We start from the raw sequence: 21381 nt of genomic DNA on the forward strand, positions 1-21381 counted from the left end.
GAAATAAAAGATATAGAAAACTAAAAGTAAGTTAATAAAGGAATAGTTACTGATAAAAAATGATAAAACCAAAGAAATGAATGTAAATTAAGGCCAGGTGGGTGGCAAAAACCAAAGACATGTTGCAACACAAGTTCCCACCTGCAGAGTTGTGAGAAAGTGTTGTCCAGGGGAAGAATCCAGATGACACATGTGGTGATGAAACAGGCACAAAGATTATGTCTATCATGTTGTAGAGCATATTCTGAAACAGGATATTGTGTGATGCCAATTTACACCCTCTGTCTATAGCCATCCATCCTTACTGATAGCATGGTGGTTGTCATACCAAAACAGAAGGCTGAACAGTGTTTCACAGGTGTCTCTCCCTTAGATAGTATATGTTTTACCAGTTACAAAGTTAATATAGATTGTGGTGCCAGTGTGCATAGAGCAAGTCTTACAAAGGGATAGCCACAGGTGTAGGAGCCATAGAGTAGACAAATGAGTACAGAAGGAGTGTAGCATTTTAACAGGATTTTGTGGAGATTTGGGGGGGGGGGGGGGCTGGGAGCTATTCTAGGTGTGGTGGACAAAATATCAAACAGATTGGGCCCCATTTCAGTGCATGATTTTAGGATATCACAGCTTTGTCAAAGAAGCTGATTAATACATTCAAGATCAGCATACTGCCAGATGACAAGAGCTGTACTAAGATGTTAGCACTTGTGTGATACCTGAAGTTGTAAGTGGGGACTGTATGTCACTTTGTGTTACAGTGGTGGGATCTTGATGGCAGATGCTGTACATATAGGTGTCAGACAGCTGGCAGATACCCTCACTTACATACTCCCTTCAGTCAAGTATGACAGTGGTGGATCCCTTGCTCATTGGGAGGATAATGGTGGAGTCATCAGTTTTTAGGGAATGAAGAGCCTTGAGTTCTGCAGAGGACAGCTTAGGGCCATATTGTAGAGTCCTGTCAAAGGGTTGTGAAGCAATGCTAGATGTTAGGAATTATTGGAAGGCATGTAAGGAGTGATTTGGAGGCTGTGGTGAGAGATCAAGCTGGGATTTTGATTGGAACCATTCAAGGTATGGTTCACTGTCAGATCTGGTGTTGGAAAGGTTTTAGAATTGGGTTGCAAAATTGTACTTCCAGTTGACATTACATGTGAAGGAAAGTAGATCCTTCATCGACAGAGCATGGTTAAATGCAGTTTTACAGCTTAAAGTGAGAACTATGTATAATACAGACAATTCAGGAGGGAAGAGTGCCTTAGAGGAGAGGTTGAGAACTCTGTACTAATGTGAGTCATTCTTATGGTCACGAGTTACCATAGCTCTAGGAGGCAGTGGTGAAGGCTGGGTGATATTAAGAAAGTTGACCAGATTTGATTCAAGGTGCTGTATTTTGTACCTGGAGAGACATTTGATGGAGTGGAAATTAGCAGATGAGGCATACATATCACAGATTAGTAGGTTATATATTGATATGACTACCACCAAGTTAACAGCTTCCACATTTCCATAATTGTTATGTGTGTTTTCTTCTGCCACGGCTTAGTAGGTAGATTTTTTATTGATTATTTTCATTGATGTATTATTTCCTGTGACCATCATTCCTTCCTATGTAACCTCATTGTCAATCTGTGATATAATCTATCTTGTTGAAACTGTCATCTGTTTTCAACCTTATGTGCTAGTTCACTCACTTAGTTATTTGTACCACCTGTACTAACCAACATCTTGCCCCTTCATCTTTTCTCATACCGATTTCTGCGCAGTTAGAAGGATCCATTGTTATTTATGAACTTGCATATAACTCTGTGATTATGGTTCACAATCCACTACAGGGCCTTCACCTCGTCTTTTGCTGATTTGTTTGCAAATTTGACAGAACTTGACCGCTTACCACTTACGTTGCTTCAGCATGGTTCTTTCACATTTTTGTACTTTTTTTTCACTAAACTGCACTGAGCAACTGTTACTGCTATCTCCTGCATTATTTTATTTGTCAAACAAAGTAGATTTCATTTTCTCCAACAATGTTCTCTTTCTGTTTGTCCCATTTTTAATCTTCTGTCTGTTTCCAGGTCCTTTCCATGAACTTTCCCAATCACAGATTATTGTTGTAATCTTTTCCTGTCATAATTTATTTGTATCACATTATCTACTTTTCTCACAAGAAATTCTTTCCCTCTCATTACCTCTTGTTAACCCTTGTCTGTTCTCAAGATTTCCATACATATTTTTCTACATTTTTCTGATCTTTATCCTTGCTTCTTGTCCTTTTTCCTCTCACCCCCACCCCCCATGCTTCTCTTTTGCCTCTTGCACCATTTGTAATACTTCAAACCCTCTTATTTTGGCATGATGAATCACATCACATATTATATTCGGTCCTTTTGAAAACATGCTTTAATGTGCTTGTACTTGGCAGTAGTCTGCAAAAGCTTAACATTGAAATTCCCTGTTTCTGGATGTAATCCTGCTCCACACCAGCCCCTTTTACAGTTTAAAATACAGCAATCTCTTGCACTTAGCCACCTTATCTATGATGCATATGACTCATCTGCCAGTTTCTACTCTACCAGACTTCTCTCCTCGTACAAAGTCCTCCAGTTATCTGCCCATCATGTTTATTTGCATGGTATCATCCACCAAGCCAACATCACACTGCAACAATAGGCCAGACGTCACCTCAAAAAGGTAACCCACTTTCTTCTAAACAACCTCAGTGGTCTGATCCATCCACTAAATAGCCACAACCATCTATCACCACTCCTCTCCTACAAACCGAGAATGACCAACATTCTCAACATCCCCAGCCTTCACCACTGCCTCCTAGGCCAATTATAATTCATGATCCCAAGAACTAGTCAAAACATTACAGTGTTCTCAAACTCTCATTAAGACACTCTCCCCTCCTGAATGAGATAATTAATGAAAGGTCACACTTTCACCTCTAAACATGCATTTAATCATGCTGCTTTGGTGAAGAACCTACTTTCCTTTGTGTGTAATTTCAAGCTGAAATATCACTTTGCAATTCAATCCTGAAACGTTTCCAACAGCAAACCTGACACTGAAACCATGCCTTGAACAGTTCTGACAGCATTTCCAACTTCACCCAGCACCCCTACCTCAAAATCACCTCTTACAACCCTTCCAGGAATTCCTAACATCTAGCATTGCTTCACAACCATATCTCAGGACCCTACAACATGACCTTAACCTTTCCTCTGCAGATCTCCAGGCTCATGATTCCCTAAAAACTTATGACTCATCATTCTCCTCTCGGTAAACAAGGAATCTGTACAGTGATACTTTACTGATGGGAGTATGTAAGTGAGAGTGCCTTCAAGATCCCATCTCTGTAATACAAACTGACCTACAGTTTCTCCTTAAAATCTCAGGCCCCTGACAAGGACTTACACCTCAATCCATAGAATGTTTTTTCCCACCAAAGCCACATGCTCCCAGCAGGTACCTTCTTCCTAAGATTTGCAAACCCAATCATCCTGGCCATACCATAGTTGCTGGCTTCACAGCATCCGCTGAACATATATCTGCCTTAGTTGATCAATACCTGCAACTGATAGCACAAAGCTCCCCTCTTATATTAAAGAAACCAACCATTTCCTGCATAGTCTGAAATCTGTGCTTATCCCACTCACACTGCACATGTCTTCCTCATCACCATTGACACCACCTCCCTTTACACCACCTCCCTTTACAACAACATCCGCCATGTAGATGGTCGGTCTGCTGCTGAACATACATCAAGCAGCTGCCACCTGATTCCAGACCTATGATGTCCTTCCTGCTCACCTTAAGCAACTTTATGCTTACGAACAGCTACTTTACCTTTGAGCAGCAGACATACAAACAGGTCAGGGCATGGCCACAGGAATCAGGATGTCTCCTTCCTATGCCAACCTTTTCATGGGTTGGGGGGGGGGGGGGTTTCCTGAGATCCTTGAGGCATCAGCCCCTGGATTGGTTTTGATACATTGATGATATCTTTGCCATATGGAGTCATGGCGATGCTGAACTGTTAAAATTCTTGGACTCTCTAAATACATTCTCACAATTAAATTTCAAATGGTCTTTTTCCAAATCCCATCTCGATTTCCTTGATGTTGTCCTCATCCTCACTGTGGGTCAGATACATACACACTTCTGTCCATATTAAACCTACTGACAAATAACAGCACCTGGAATCTAACAGTTGCCATCCTTTCCATGTCAAATGTTCCCTACAATATCGCCTTGGCATTTGAGGCAAATGTATTTGTTCAGATGCAGGCTCCTTACAGCAATACACCACCATTCTCACCTCAGCCTTCACTGGATGTAATTATACCAGCCTAGTTCAAAACTAGTTTTCCTAAGTCAACACATCCAATCCTGGTACTGCTGATCCTTTCAAAAAACCAGTTAGGAGTACCCTTGTTGTCATCCAGTACTACCCTAGTTGGTTGGTTGGTTGTTTGGGGGAAGAGACCAAACAGCGAGGTTATCGGTCTCATAGGGTTAGGGAAGGATGGGGAAGGAAGTCGGCCGTGCCCTTTCAAAGGAACCATCCCGGCATTTGCCTGGAGCGAACTACCCTAGTCTTGAACGTATTAATAAGCTACTTTGACAAGGCTATGGTTTCCTAAAATCATGCACTGAAAAAAATGAGGTCCATTCTGTCTGACATTTTGCCCACCACATGTCGAATAGTTCCCAGAACCTGCCCCCCACCCCCCACTCCCTTTTCCCTGCTTCCTCCCCCAATATCTGCAATATCCCATTCAGATGCTGTGCTCCTTCTGCACTCCTTTCCTTACCCTGTGGCTTCTACCCCTGTGACCATCCCTGCTGTAAGACTTGCCCTATGCATGCTGCTACCACAACCTACACTAACTTTGTAACTGGTAAAACATATACTATGAAAGGGAAAGCCATCTGTGAAATGATGCACGTTGTGTACCAGCTGTTATGTAAACACTGTTCAGCCTTTTGCTTTGGTATGACAACCACCAGGTTATCAGTTAGGATGGATGGCTATAGATAGAGGGTGTGTACTTGCATCACACAACACCCTGTTACAGAAAATGCTCCACAATATGATAGACATAATCTTGGTGCCTGTTTCATCATCACATGTGTTATCTGGATTCTTCCCCTGGACACCAGTTTCTCAGAACTCCGCTAGTGGGAACTGGCACTGCAACATGTCTTTGGTTGTCGCCACCCACCTGCTCTTAATTTACATTAATTTCTTTACATCTCTACCACATTTTAAGACAATTATCTGTTACTAAGTCTTCCACCTCATTTTGTCAGCAATCTCTGTTTTGCTTATTACCCTGTCTTCCATCTCTAAGCTCTCAGGTTTTCAAACCTTGAGCAGTGTGGTCTCAAACGGTCTTTACTTATTGTCCCCTTCAGAAAGACTGCCCTGACCTGGACTCCTGGGCAACTTTTCCAGAAATCCCCCTATTTTCCAAAACCTTGCCAGTCATTTCCCTACATCCCTTTCATTGCCCTTCAACCCTTCTACCAGAAGAGGCAGCCACTGGCTCTGAAAGCTTGCACAATTCCTCAACATTTACAATTGGTTTCTCTTGCTGCCACTTGGTGAGTAGATTTTTTATCTACCTGAATCAAAAAGTTTCAATTTGAGGGCATTGTTGCAGGACTTATGTAACAAACTGTGACTACAATGTGGCAATGTAAGCATCAATGTGTAGAGAGGCTGATTAGTGTAGCATTCACATCTTTCTGACAGGCTTGTGGTAAATGTGGGAATGTGAACTATGTTGATGCTATTACCAAATGCATCCAAACAGGACCAATGTGCTGTTACACTTTTCTTGGCTGGTGTGTCTGTTAAAGGGCAGCTGGGGAAATTACAGTGTGTAATTAAGGTGAAACAGCCAGGAAAACATTATAATGGGTGCTGATACCTAAAGATAAAGCATGTTCTCATATTGTAAATGTCATAACACAGGAGTTACGCCAGCTCAAGTTGGAGATGCACAAGAACCCACCCTGTACTCCTGATTTCTCCTCAAGTGATTATGACACCTTCAGTCCCTTAGAAAAGGCCTTAGAGGGCTGACACTCCAGAAGATGTGGATGTGCAGCAGGTAGTTACGAACTTTTCACACAGCAGGACCCGGTGTTTCACCAAATGGGTATCTTCAACATGGTGCATCATTGGTGTGATTTCCTCAATGCTCACAGGATTGTACCTTGTTAGCATACTGATTGTGGACTTTATGGCCTTTGAACAGAAACTTTTTGATTGCCCTTTATCTTCATATAAGTGTTTGTGTGTGTGTGTGTGTGTGTGTGTGTGTGTGTGTGTGTGTGTGTGTGTGTGTGTGTTTTACAAATAGTTAAGACAGTGAAAGAGGACACTTTAAGTTATAAATAAATAGGATTATGCAGGTGCACGGTGACAGTACCAGCAACAGAACAGATCGCCACAAGATTAAACACTAAAATTTAGAGAAAATAGCCCATTCATCAAGTGTTCTATATTCTTTTTGAAAAATAAAGTGAAAACATGAACTGTAAATATTTCTAATAAGTAGCTTAAGCTAAGCCTATTATTGAAATGCCTTTTTAACATGGAACTATTATGGATGGAAACTCAAGTATTAATTTGCTTGTCCAATAACGGTAGAGATAAATATCATACTACTACATACTCATACACATCATTCAAATAGCTATTGGGCTATGGAATTTATATTCATCTTTTATGTACAAGTAATATTTATTTCTTTATTTATTTATTTATTCTCCATGGACAAATACAAGGATTTGTTTTGAACAGTTTACATATTGATCATTTCCCCTTATAACATTGTGGGAAACAATTATATAAAATAGGTCTAACAGATAAAAAATTATGTTACTTTTTTTTTTTTTTTTTTTTTTTTTTTTTTTTTTTTGTACACGTAAATACTATTTATACGAATGAAAGTATTCTACTCCTCTGAGAGGAATTCCTGAATGCTATAAAAACACTTATTGCTGAGGAACTCCTTCAAGTCAATTTCAAGGCAGACTATGTGATATCACCTGACATTCCCTGTGCATATGTAGTTCAATAAATATAATAAATATAATCTTTATTACAATAATGAAAATTCCAAAATGAGAATTATAAACAAACACTGCAAAAGACAAATACTCATCTATAGCTTTAGCATGGAATACCGAAACACATAACAGCAGCAGTGCATTGCTAGGTTTTGAGCTACATTACTGTTTTTCTAGCTTCATAATCACAGATTCTTACATGACATGATCATCATGAGGGCTTCTGGTGAGAACATTTGGATGTATGTGTAACATTATGTGTAAGAGTGTGTTCCTAAAATAAAATAAAAAATAACAGTATCTCAAAAAGCTAGTGCGAGTGAACAGAATGACAGCACGCATTGTACTTCATCCATGAAATAATCAAAGTGTTTTGAGTTCTGTATACTTGAACATGATTACCAGGATACAGAGCCAAGGTCTGTATCCAAAGTAAATAAAGACAGTTTTCTGTTGTAATGTGACAGAAAGTTAATATTTGGATGTCTTTTGATGTATGGTACTTTGCTTTCACAATTTCAGTTGCAGCTTTTTAGTGTGATAGGATACAATCTGTATATTGTAGATGTTTCTCAATTCTTTGAAAAAAAGGCAAGATTGTGGCACTTCCCATGTTATCCAAAGGGGGCTAGAGTTACTACCTGTATATGAAAGAGTGAGTGAATAGCTCTAATGAAAAATCATCCAGCTAGTACACTCTCTAACCACTGTAATCATACATACTACTATGATGTGTGTTACTCCTTTGTAATGACTTTTCAGTTCACTTGCTTGGTGAGTAGATGTTATGCTGAACTTCTCTCTGAAAATAAAATTATGTTCAGTCCCACTTGAGTGTAGCGGGGCTCCAATTCACTATAGCTTACTTACTGGTACATTTCCAGCAAAACTCTGTTGTACTGATTTGTGCTTAAAGGGCTGTAATTCAAGTTTTACAAGACAAGGAACCATCTGCAATCTGATTAATAAAATGAAAGTAAATTTTAGTTACATTATATTTTATCATTCCAGTTACTTAGCATGCATTCTTTATTCAAATGTTCTTGTAAGTTTTTAAATGCTCAGTGCCCTTTCCTTCTTAAAACATTACAACAAAGCCTTTTTCATGTCTATAATCTCACAGGAGACAGCATATTTCATTTATCCATCCAGGAAAACAGCAGAACATTCTTAAGAATAAGAAATTAATACATTGCCATACCAAAGAAGAATTGTTGTTTTTCACAGTTTCATCTATGCTGTTTTTTTAAAAAAAAGAACTCCCTGGTGCTGTTTAGGTTTTCACACTTGTGGACAAATGTTACTCTCATCAACAAATCATGTTCTCTTTATTGAGTCCTCCTTAATCCCAATGGATGGCAAAACTAACATCTGTCCCAGATTGTCTTTCTCACTGTCTCCATCATCTGCAGCATGAAAAACAAAATAAAATCCATTTTAATTACTACCACCTCTTTACCTACCAAATTTAAAACATTTTACTTAAATTATATTTGATTTATGTGCTGCAAGAAATTATCTTCATTCCATGGGATACAAAAAACACACAGCTTGTGAACAAAATTTGTGGGAAAGTTTGTACACAAAAAAGTGTTACCATACGCTAGTAAATTCACTATAAAGTTATGTCTTTCTGTACATTATGTATCAGTAAGTTACACATAAGTGGTTGCCATTACTCGTTCTTGTTTAACTATTTATTAAATCTTACACTTGTGTTTTGGAAAGAATATTGGGATTTTGCAAAACTGAGGTACTGAATATACTGTTTGTTACTAAAATGAAATAACCAAACATGTTTTTGTCCAAATGCTCAACAGTTAACAAACCTAGCTTCATAGTAAATACCTCTTGCATGAATGCAGCATTTTCCACTTAGACAGTAGACAAAGATAAGATTAGAGAGATTAGGGCTCATATGGAGGCATATAGATAGTCATTTTTTCCTGCCCTATTTGCGAGTGGAACAGGAAAGAAAGTGACTAGTACTGGTATATAGTACCCTCTTCCATGCACAACATGGTGGCTTGTGGAAATGTCTGTAGATGTAGATTTATTTAAACCACTTCTACATTCCACAACTAATTTCGTCTTTCCAAGCCATTATCTAGTGATTACTAGAAAAGGTACCATATCTACAATAATGCCAGTGTATTAATATTATGTGCTCCAATTACTTTTGGTTTTAAATTTAGCAAGAGGTATTTTCAAATGAAAAACAGATATCTTTGGGTTTGTAGAGGAATATCTTCGTTAATAGAACTCAGCACAAATTCATATAAAAATTGTCAATATAGAAAGGTGTATTTCATTTCATTATTGAATTTCTGCATGAATTAATTCTTCCACCTCCCTTCCTCACTTACTCACACACACAAAAAACACACACACTTTTGTGTACATTCTCACACACACACACACACACACACACACACACACACACACACACACTCTTTTATGATCAATGTTTATCTATTTTGGCTAATCAGAAGATAACCTCCTTTTATGTGTGTGGTAGTCTAAAAAGTAAGAAAGGAATGCTAGACATTTTGAACTGTGCATCAGTTCCATTCAGGAGCCATTTATTGTGGTTTACTGCTCTCATAAGCATTGCTCCTCACAGGCTGTTGTAGGTTTGATATCTTTAATGGGAAATCTGTGGTGTTTGAAGCACAATGTACGGATTGATGTTTTGCAATGTGTTACATAATCATGTCTTCTTCTATTTGAGGAACTGATGAGAGAGGGAGAGAGAGAGAGACAGAGAGTGAGAGTGAGAGTGAAAATGCAGTCTTGTCCTTGTCATCTAACAGTTTAATTATTGATGGGTGGTAATTCTAATATTATCATTTGTTTTCACACTTACAGGATCGCAACCAAGCTGCAATGACTGTTCTCAATGGACATGTTGTTGTCTGCCTCTTTGCTGATCCAGACTCACCACTTATTGGTCTCCGAAACCTTGTGATGCCATTAAGAGCTTCCAATTTTCATTATCATGAGTTGAAGCATGTGGTTATAGTAGGATCTGTAGATTACATTAGAAGGGAGTGGAAGATGTTACAGAACCTGCCTAAGATATCAGTTCTGAATGTGAGTACCCCTTTGTTACCTGAAAAATAATTTTAATATAGTTAAATGTTTCTGTACTTCATTCATCACTTCTTAATATATGTTGCAGCACACAACACTAATGAGCACTGATTTTTTTAATTTCTTTATTCGACACAACATACGATGGCAAAACATACAACAAAATAAAACCACCCAGAGGCTGTACAAAGTTAGTGGTGTGACAATACCCAAATCTTGAGGACTGCACAATAATTAACACTTGACAGCATGGTGCAGCTTGAGTCTGGGAGGCTCATGTTGGCCTAGATATAGACAAGCATAGGTATCACTGGTACTGGCGGCATTAGTTTTTAGTTGTAGCATGCAGCTGCTGTTGTAAACTTATGCTGGAGGCAGCTGGTCTAGCCTCTGGTGTTGATCCCCATATCAGTAGCTAGCAAACTTGAGCTCAGTGCATATTGAGTAATGTCTATTGTGAGTCAGCGCACCAAGTTGCTTGTTCAGCCAGTGCAGCATATGGATCTGGAGCGAGCAGATGGTGAAAGTTTGGGATAACTGTAGGTTTACCACAAGAAACCTCATTAATGTAATTTTTCCACAATTTCACATTTTGCTACCAGTGATAGTTTAGTTAATGATTTGACAATTTAAGATTTATTATGCAGAATTTATCTGATTTGAGCAATTTTATTGGCTATAACCCTTTTGTGGCTACAAGGGCCAAGCGTCCTGGCTGCCCGGCCAGCTGATAAGAGGAAACGCAGTGTGCACCTGTCCAGCAGGTAATGGACTCAGCCCTGTGGTCACTGTAGGCTACGGCCACTGCAGGCTTCCTGCATGCTCCAGCGTGCACAGAACCACTGCTCAGTAATGTTCTTCCTATGAACAGCATACCCTGTATGGTCACATTGGTTTCTGATAACCTCGAAAAAGAGCTTGGAAACAAACCAACACTTTCACTTATGTGTTTATTATGGGTTGAAAAACAGTTGATTTAGAAAAATGATTGGAACTTTTTAATAGTAATTCCTGTAACTTGATACTTACACTGTCAATGTTTGTGTCTACAACACATTAATATTTCATTAACATCAAATGAATGTGTTTCAATGTGTATAGTTTTAAAGTGAGTAGTATGTAGCAAAAACACCCAAATCTCAGACAATTCTTCCTACTATCTGCAACAAAAAATAATTACAGAAATTTAAAACCAAATTGTGTTATGTACCCAGACTCATAGTTAAACAAAGAATATATCTGGGTAACTCATTTTGTGATAGGCCCTTGGCTTCATTTGTAATTAACGCCGAAAGTCAATTCTCCAAGTAAGAAATTGGATAGTAAATGTCTGCCTTCTTCTTGCTCACTATTTTCTTTTTCAGCTGGTCACATTCAGTACAGCTTACTTTAGTTGTTTCCCATCCTCATTTTTGACGCAGGCTTTGGACTACCACTGGCTGAGTTAAAAACTTTTTTTTTTCTTTTATTTACTTTTTTATTTTATTTTTTTTATTTTTATTTTTTACTTTCCCTTACTTTAAACGTACACAGTTACTAAAACATGCTAATATTTCTTTAGAGTGTGATATTTTACGAAACATGCCACCATGCAGAGAACCACATTACACTTTTTGCATCTAATGCATGTCATTTTTCATTGTGAATAAGCAGTACAACACAGCATCTCTGGGGAATTTCCTTTTTCTCTGTTGCTACTAGGAATGCTGGATAAAGTCCTCCTGTATTCTTCTGTTGGAAGGGGCTTTCTTCTTTGGTTGTCCATGGGATCACACTTTTACACATTTGACCTTGAAAATTATGAAGCAACTGAGGAATTATTTCCACGTGGTATTTTGCTAGTGGTATCTTCTGTTGCTTTTGTATTTCAAAAATAGATTTTGCATTAAGCACATACAAGTCAGTCAAATGAAAGAATACTTTCTTGTACCACTTGATTGTCTTTCAGATGCACTGTACAGAAGTTAACATGTCTGTCTTATCAACTGCACCCATTGACTTATTAGAGCTTCAACTTGTTTTGGCTCAGTCTATGTTCTTTTTTCTCTGTCTTCATTTACAGTGGAGAGCATCCAGACTTCTTTCTTGTCCATCCATTTTAGTGTCAGTAATGCTCCACAGGACTTGAACTGTATTTTCCCATTTTTCATCTTGTCTGGCAATGGTGGTAGATGTTTCCCGTTTTTGCGTACTGTTCCGATGGCATTTGTACATTTATCATGGAACCCTAGGAATAAGTCAGGGCTCGAATACCAATTATCTAAATAAGTGGTATGACCTTTGTTAAGGTATGGTAATAAAAAACTCACAACAACATCGCCAGATTTTTCCCCAGTCAGCATTTCCAGATTCTATTTCCGTGGCAGCACCAGTGTAGACAGTATAATCCAAAATATAATTGGTTTGTTCATCACAAAGGACGAGAATTTTAATGCCAAAATGGCTACATTTATTTGGTATGTACTGCTTAAATCGGAGACTTCCTTTGAAAAGTAGCAGACTTTTGTTGATCACTAGGTTTTCAATGGGTTATTTTTTGTAAGATTTACAATGAGACATATTTTTACAAGACTATCTTGAGATGTGGTGGAATTGTCACTGAAGTTCAATAAATGCAGGATCATCTTGTACCAGTCCCTGGCCATCATGTTAGAAAGTATTGGTGTTTGAAGCAAAGAATCTGTCAACCAATATTTATTCGCTTCTAATGTTTCATGGGAATAAGCAGAGAACACACTAGGAAACAACACAATTCTGCTGGCCCTATGTGGTTCCAGTGTGCTAATCTCCTTGGTACTGTCGTCATTTTTTCAATAACAAATTTATAATAATTATTGGTCTGTGTACAGATGGCAGAAACAAATTCCATGGGCACGTAGTACAAAAAAAATCTAAATGACTTGCTGACTCTTCGAAGTCTGCTTTTAACCCACTAAATGTGTTCACAAAATGGTGTCGTTTCATCACTGGATGATTCTCCGTCTGATCATACTTTCTTTTTCTGATGATGTTTCAATTACTTCATCTTCTTTTCCGTCTTCAGAGGCAGAATCTTCTGTTCATGATGTCAAGGATTCAGCAATACACCCAGATGCATCCATCTCTCACTAAAATCTTTGTCACCACTGTTCATAAGAATGTCCATTATCTCCTTGTCTTATAAATTGGGTCCCAACATGGCAAAGGCTATGCATGCGAATGCTGTCATATCACCAGAAGCGAAAAGAGGACTGGCCAAATGTTAGACACATAAGCAGAAAGGGCCCAGGGGAGTAGAAAAGTAAAACACTTTCCTACATTACAAAGAAGACCAGATAATGACGCTGTTGTCAGAAATGTGGACAACAGCAAGTATCCATTCTAATGTGTACGTCTACCTGCCCCCAGGCTCTGGCATATATGCATGCTATTAGCCATCTGTACTTTCCACCTGAAAAGTCTACATGAATGCCTGTAGCCATCTGGACTTCCCACCCGCTGTGTGTACATCAACACTCGTAGCCGTCTGGCCTTTCTACCTGCCGGGCATATATGTACGCCTGTAGCCATGAAAAGGATAATTTATTTCACATTATGAAATTATTCTCAGCAGTGAAATTTGTTTTATACCTTAGAATCATATGTTACAATTTGCTCCTAACATAACTTCCAAATGATGTATTACTTTATAGAGTCCTCATGAGTTTGTCACAAAATGCAACATTCAACTACACATGTCATTTCACATTTCTTACACATTGCAGCTGACAGTAAGGTAGGTCATGGAAAAATTATTTTAGTTGAATGCAGCATTTGATGGCAAACTTGATAATAGAACAAAGAGTTACTATTGTGAGATAATTTTTGAAGTCAGATATTACTCTGTGTACTTAGTTGCCTTACCCTATTTCCTGTTATTTTTGCATCAGGTAAGCAGAAATAAACTGAAAAATTTTATTAATAGGAAAGTATTTTAATGTTTATGTTAATTTTTAGTTGGTCTCTGAGTGTGTCTGCATTATGTTAAGTAATATTAGTGACAACTAAGCTCTCTAACATCAGTAACTAAACTTTTCCTCAGAAAAACATGAACAAATGTTTCTGCTTGTAAAGCTGTACCTATATCCATAAAGCTTGTCACAGTTTCCTTCCCAACATCTGTTCTTCTGTCCTTATCTATAAAAATTATTGGCATTTCCTATTTTCTCTAGCAACAGCCAAACTCCTCCTTTCAAACATCCGGGGTGGATTCCCATTGTTACCCTTTTCTGTCCAATCTTTCAGTTCATCAATGTAGTCTTTTGATCATAAAATGCAGACTGTGAAGGCTAGAATTTGTGTTTCTGCTGATTTTTATTTTATGGACAATGTGCCATAGTACAAGGCATACTTCTCTGCTTAAAATTTTGTCTTTCAGTGTTTTGGGCCATGGCCTAATCCCATAAAACAAACATCAAAAAGGATTTATTCTTCTGTTAAGGAGATAAATGAGGTTATTCATCCCAGACACAACTTCTCTGTGTGATCTGTAACAGCTTGCTGTTGTCTGTCAAACCACTGAAACATAAAGTCCAAAGCCAGCAATATACCCAGATCAGCACCTTTACGCCAAGAGTCCTATAACCTGCAACTGATTCCACAGCAAAATCTTTTCCATCTTCCCACTTCCTCCAACTTCATCAAAAGTAAAACCCACAATATAAGGCAGCCATTACTCACATCACACATAACATTTAGTAACTTCACTGCATGGCCATTTGCAGAAATTTGTACAAGAGAGGACAGGATTCTAAAAATGCCAGTTTTCACGTAAATGAATCAGTGAGTTTGAGGACATTTCATGACCCAGAAAAAAATTTAATAGTAGGGACAAAAACATATTGGGTATCAAACAATATGCTGAAGTTGGATGCAGCACAGAATGGGAAATTGAATTTAACTGTCATACGAATGAGTTTGTTTATTTTACTAATAACCTTCTCCATTATAATCAAACTTAACAAAGAACTATATTTCACTGTGTTTAACTGGAGTATCTGACCAATAATTTAGTAAAACCTTGGACTATTTTGCACAAGCAAATACTGTTTTGAAAAACCTTCTTATCATCCATATAATACGAATCACGTCAACGTCTCCCAAATGACCCATATAACCATCTACTGCAACAGTGTGCCAAGGACTCTGCAGAGTGACTGCTACTGCTTGGAGCACTAAACATGGGGCAGACAAACCCACTGTTGAGGCCACCAATGCTATTGTCCTTTAGGCTTGTATGCACATACCAATATTTGAACAAACCATGAGAACAGCAGACTTACAGCTGTCAATATGTATACAGATGCCATCACATTGATTTATAATCTGAAATTACATCTATCATATCCAATGAGTTATGAATAACACTAAAAATATTTTTAAAATCATATCACCTTGAGATCATCTCAAGATATTTGTTTGTGTAGATCATGTTACTCTTTTAGAAAAACACAAGTTTTTTGGAATTTATGATCTTATGCAAAGCTGTTCTGAATCATACTTAAAAAAACAGAACGCAGAAGGTTGTGCTGAATAATTCATCAATGTCAGAGGGGTAGAAAATTTTAGTGACTGGGGAGAGATCACAAAGGGAGTCCTGCAGGATTCAGTTTCTGGCCACTCCTATTCCTTATGTATTTGAATGACCTTTCACTTAACATTCAACAACCAGAACTGGTACTTTCTGCAGCAGATGCTAATGTTATAATCAATCCCATTATAGAGAAAGCAACAGAAGAGATGGTAAATGATATTTTACAAAGAACTATAAAATGGTTCTCAGAAAGTGGACTCCCCTAAATTTTAAAAAACACCCTATATTCAGTACTGTACAACAGATAGAATCATACACACAGATGTACCACACGAGCAAGAGTCAGTAAATAGGGCAGAATGCTACAAATTTTTGAGTGTAGATATTGATGAAAACTTGAACTGGGAGAACCATATTACTGAGCTTCTCAAACAAGTTCAGCTACTTTTGCTCTTCAAATAATTGCCAATATGGAAGCAAACAAATTAACATCCTGAAGTCAACAATATCCTATGGAATAATTTTCTCGGGTAACTCACCACTTAAAAAGAAAGTATTGATTGCAGAAAAATGAGCAGTAAGAGTAATATGTGGTGTTCACCTATAGATGTCACATATGTACCTATTAACCCTCGAGTGGTCTCATTGATTGATTGAGTCAACCAGAGTTCACTTTTTCACTCCAAATTAAAAAAAAAAAAAAAGTTCTGGCGCTGCAGTCCGGAACCGCAGGACTGCTACGGTCGCAGGTTCGAATCCTGCCTCGGGCATGGGTGTGTGTGATGTCCTTAGGTTAGTTAGGTTTAAGTAGTTCTAAGTTATAGGGGACTTATGACCTAAGATGTTGAGTCCCATAGTGCTCAGAGCCATTTGAACCATTTAAAAAAAAAAAGCATTGTTGCAGTGCTGGCAGTTCTACTTATCTTAAAGTTGGATCTCTGTTGGTCACTTGTATTGTTACTGTATTTGTAGTGCTCGCACATTGACAACAATTGCGGCTTATTTTAGTCCGTGATAAGTCTGGTGTACAGAGTCAACCACGTGACTTGTGATGTATGTCTTTTTATGGTAATTGTGAATAATGTCTTTATTTTGGATTAAAATCTTTCTCTAGCTACTATGTTCTGCTTTTATTTATACTTTTAGGGCCTTTTTCAAAAAAGGGTTATCAGAGGAGGAGATTGAAAGGCTTCTGAATGAAGATTCAGATGGCATCAAGTGTTCTGAATTTGACTGGTCTTACAGAGAAGAAGAACAAATAGTAGTTGGTGATCACAACAGTGAATCAGAAACAGTAGTAGTTCCTTTAGAGGGAGGAGGACATGCACATACTGAAAAGGAAACACAATTTCATGAAGATGAAGAAGATGGTGACAGTAATTTTGATTTTATGTATGGGTATTTTGTTGGTAAATATGGCAAAACTAAGTGGTCTAAGGAAAGTGTAAGAGCCAAAACAGCAAAAACGCCCACAAAAAATGTAATAAAAATTCTACCTGGTCCAAAGAGGTCTGCTAAGGGTATTAAACAAGAAATGACAGCTTTCAATAAGGTTGTTAGTGCAGATATGATTGATTCATTTGTGGAACACACCAATCTGCATGTCAGAAATGTAGTATCACAGAACATCTATTCTAGAGAGAGAGACATGAAGGAAACTTCTAAGGAAGAGATATATGCTCTCATTGGAATCCTTATATTGATTGGCTTGAAGGGTGGAAATAAAACAAATATTGAAGAACTTTGGAGTAAATATGGCACTGGTATGAAGATCCTTAGAGCTTGCATGTCATACAGACAGTTCTTATTTCTCCTCAGAAGCATGAAATTTGATGACAAATTGACAAGAACACAAAGACGCGAGAGAAACAAATTATCAGCAATCAAGTCATATTTAGATAAATTTGTCACCAGTTGTAAGGAAAGCTACAGTTTGGGAGTGTTTGTAACCATAGATGAGATGCTGACACATTTTAGAGGGAGATGTTCATTTGTTTGGTACATACCGTACAAACCAGCAAAGTACGGCTTGAAATTCTTTGCTGTTTGTGATACCAAAACATTCTATACAGCATCTGTTGAGCTGTACTGTGGAACGCAACCTGATGGCCCTTACAAGGTGCCAAATAAAATGTACAATATTGTGCAACATCTGGGAGAACCTCTGCTGGGATCAAATCGGAATATTACTTTTTATAATTGGTATACCAGTTACGCACTGGCAGTCTCACTTTTGCAGAGAAACATTACATGCATTTGAACTCTGAGGAAAAATAAAACGGAAATCCCTCTGGAATTCCTACCTCTGAAATCCAGGAACATTGGGTCTTCACTGTTTGGATACGAGAAAGATATCACACTGGTGTCATAAGTGCCCAAAAGAAACAAATGTGTCATTCTGCTTAGCACCATGCACAGTGAAGACACAGTTGATGATAATACCAATAAACCACACATATCATGGACTACAACATGACAAAAGTAGGGGTTGACACAGTCGACCAGATGTGCAGTAGATATTCTGTTGCACGAGTAACAAGGAGGGGGATGATGGCTGTATGGTTCGCTTTACTAAACATCGCTGGTATCAGTGCCCAAATACTGTTTCACTGCAATGTAGAACCCGCCCCCCCCCCCCCCCCCCCAAAAAAAAAAAAAAAAAATAAAAAAATAAGAAGGCTATTTTTGAAAGAGCTGTCCCAAAAACTTATGAAAGATCATTTAATTACAAGATCCCACATTTTTATGCTTCCAAATGATCTCAAAATATTTTTGGTGCCTCATAAATTGCAAGAACCTCAATAACCAGAAGAACCTTGAAACAAAAAGAAGAGTTGTTGTGTTATGTGTGGCAGAAAAAACAATGTTGCAATGTTGTCACCACAATTCATTGGAGTCAGTGTAAGATGTTTGTATGCAACAAGCATTCCACAGTTGTGTGTGAAAAGTGTGCATTTAGCACTGTGGATGAGGTAGAGGAACAGGATGAGTAAACTCTGTTTTTATGTAGAAACAATATAGTCATGTTCAATAAAGAGAGTATAATCCAATAAATGCTGTATGAGTAACATGTACTGAGAAATAAATGCAGGTCAAATGTGATTTAATGTTATCCCATGTGTCAGGAATACATTGTTAAATGAAAAACTAGGATTCTTTAATTAGATTTTGTAACTGTATCTTCAGAAATAATAAAGGTCAAATATTAAAATTTGTATTTCTATTAATTAAAAAGCCAAAATAAACTCCCACTGGTGTTACAAAAATTGGGGCGACCACTTGAGGGTTAAACAAGCTAGGTATTTTAACTTTATTGCCACAGTAAATTTTTTTGTAATGAAACTCATCATAAATAATCCATCACAATTTGAGAAGAACAGTGATGTCCATACCTACAACACTAGATGGAGAAATGACCTTTATTACCTATTATTAAAGCTTCCAGTGGCTCAGAAAGGAGTTCGTTTATATGCAGGAACAAAAACCTTTGATCATTTACCCAATTATGTAAAATGTCTGACAGGTAGTAAAGCAAGTTTTGAATCTAACTTAAAATAATTTCTCCTGGATGACTTCTTCTACTCCATTTATAAATTTCTGCTTAAAAGCTGGAAGAAAAAAAAAACCTTGTTGCATGAGTAGGACTAAAATAACGTCAGATGTTGAGTGATCACTGTGAAGGAAATGGAGATGCTGCATTTCTGTGTGAGGCAGTGTTATTGGCTGCTGGCACAGTTTAAAAGGGCCTCATTGTGAGTCTCCATGGTCGCATTGTACAATATCTGGATTTGCAGGGCATTCAGATGTGACAGTGGCCTGAGGGCTGTCATACTCATTGTAAAGTTCTGTTTATCATATATGACCACTGCATGGGAATTTAACTGTATTGTGCACCAAGCATATCACAACTCCTTCACATTTGCCCCTACCATTCAACAACAAATACTGAACTCCCTGTGACACTCTGTGTTATCCTGCAGATAGGTAGGAGACTAGCAACAGACCGACTAGGAAACTGCTGTCCCATGTGTAGGCTGCCATTAAAACCACAAAACAAATGGCTGCATTTGAAGTGTCACTGTGATAGGAAGCAGGAACTGCTGATGGATGGCATCACATTGCATTCAGCGATGAATTGCAATTCTGCATTATCCTGAATGACCACCATCAGCAAGTACAGTACAACCTGGGAAGAGCCCCAATTGTTCTAGTGTTTTGGGCAGGCTCAGTGCTGTTAGTCCTGGCATCATGGTATGGGAAACCATTGAATATGATTTCAAGTTATGTCTGGTAGTCATTAAGGTACATCATAAACATCCTGCATCTTCATGTGTTACCTCTTGTATAACAGCATTATGGTGCCATTTTTCAACAAGACAGCACTTGACCACATATGGCACGTATGTCTGTGAATGGTCTGCACGATGCTGAGGTACACTCATGGCCAGCGAGATCCCCAGATCTGTCGCTGATAGAACATGTGTAAAAATAACACTGATGCTAATTTGAATCCAGTATCAGTATCCAAGATATCAAGGACTGGTTAAGAATAGTTGTGGGCCAGTTTGCTGCAGAAGGGGATTCAATGGCTTTATGACACTCTACTGAACTGAATCAGTGCATACATCCAGGCCAGAGGGGATAGAAAATTATACTGATAAGTGTGCTCTTACTTCAAAGTTCTTTATAAATCTGACTTGATTTTGTAATTACTCAAATAACATCATGTATCCTCTCAACCTATGAAGTATCAATCCTCTCCTGTGTGCTTAACTTCTTTTGTCTGAGTATGTACTTTTGTTAACATACCAGCTAAACCTGAAAATTAAAAATCAAGAATTTAAAAATCTAAAAACATTTGAGAAAATTCTATTGATTATTAACAAAAATAATCAACAAAAGTACCACTGACTAAGATTTGGTTCACACTGACATGACACAATATGTGATTCAATACATTATGCAACTCACGACATGACATAGAAGCAACCTGCATTGATAGACCACAGAGAAAAGTGGTTGAGGCAACTTAACTGGTTCATACTGGGACAATAGTGATTTGGCACCAAAATATTTCTCTATCATATTGTCCAGTGCAGGAGGATGATCTTGTTGCTTCATGCAACTATATCATATGACACAAATAGTGACTCATCAGAAGTACCTTGAAAAAAATTGTTTTATTATCATTAAGCATATCTACATCCTTGCCTCCACTTAGTTGCTCAGTAAACATTTTACTTTTTATGTAAAAGATTAAAAACAATTATTTTTTACATTTTTTCTACTTCCCATAGTTATTGTGATGTTTCATATAAGTAAACCACCAGGCATATTCTCGAAAGTTTGCTGTGACCAATTCACCTGTTCAAATGGCTCTGTGCACTATGGGACTTAACATCTGAGGTCATCAGTCCCCAGTTCACCTGTGGTGTGTTTTAGGACATAGATTGCTGCATACTAAATACAGCAGACATATTGAAATTGTTTTTAATGGTTGAAGGAGAGTGATACCTCTTCCCATTCTTGAGAAAATACATTAGATGTAATGGAGGTTGTCCGTAGTGAGGTTGAGAGCTACATGGTACACCAGAGGCTCTGCCTGCTTTTTTTAGGCCGTTGATACAAGCTGAAGTTGCAGATGAAAAACT

At 37.9% G+C, this 21381-nt stretch overlaps 1 protein-coding gene across 1 annotated transcript in view; it reads left to right on the forward strand.

Moving 5' to 3' along the window:
* Positions 1 to 21381, forward strand: part of LOC126199758 (calcium-activated potassium channel slowpoke) — an 872527-nt gene that overhangs the window by 736639 nt on the left and 114507 nt on the right. Inside the window, exon 21 of the mRNA XM_049936649.1 lies at positions 9955 to 10179. Coding sequence (XP_049792606.1) covers positions 9955 to 10179 — 225 coding nt within the window. The remainder of the gene's footprint in view (positions 1 to 9954; positions 10180 to 21381) is intronic.

The sequence above is a fragment of the Schistocerca nitens genome, chromosome 1 (genome assembly GCF_023898315.1).
Source record: "Schistocerca nitens isolate TAMUIC-IGC-003100 chromosome 1, iqSchNite1.1, whole genome shotgun sequence".
NCBI classification, from domain to species: domain Eukaryota; kingdom Metazoa; phylum Arthropoda; class Insecta; order Orthoptera; family Acrididae; genus Schistocerca; species Schistocerca nitens.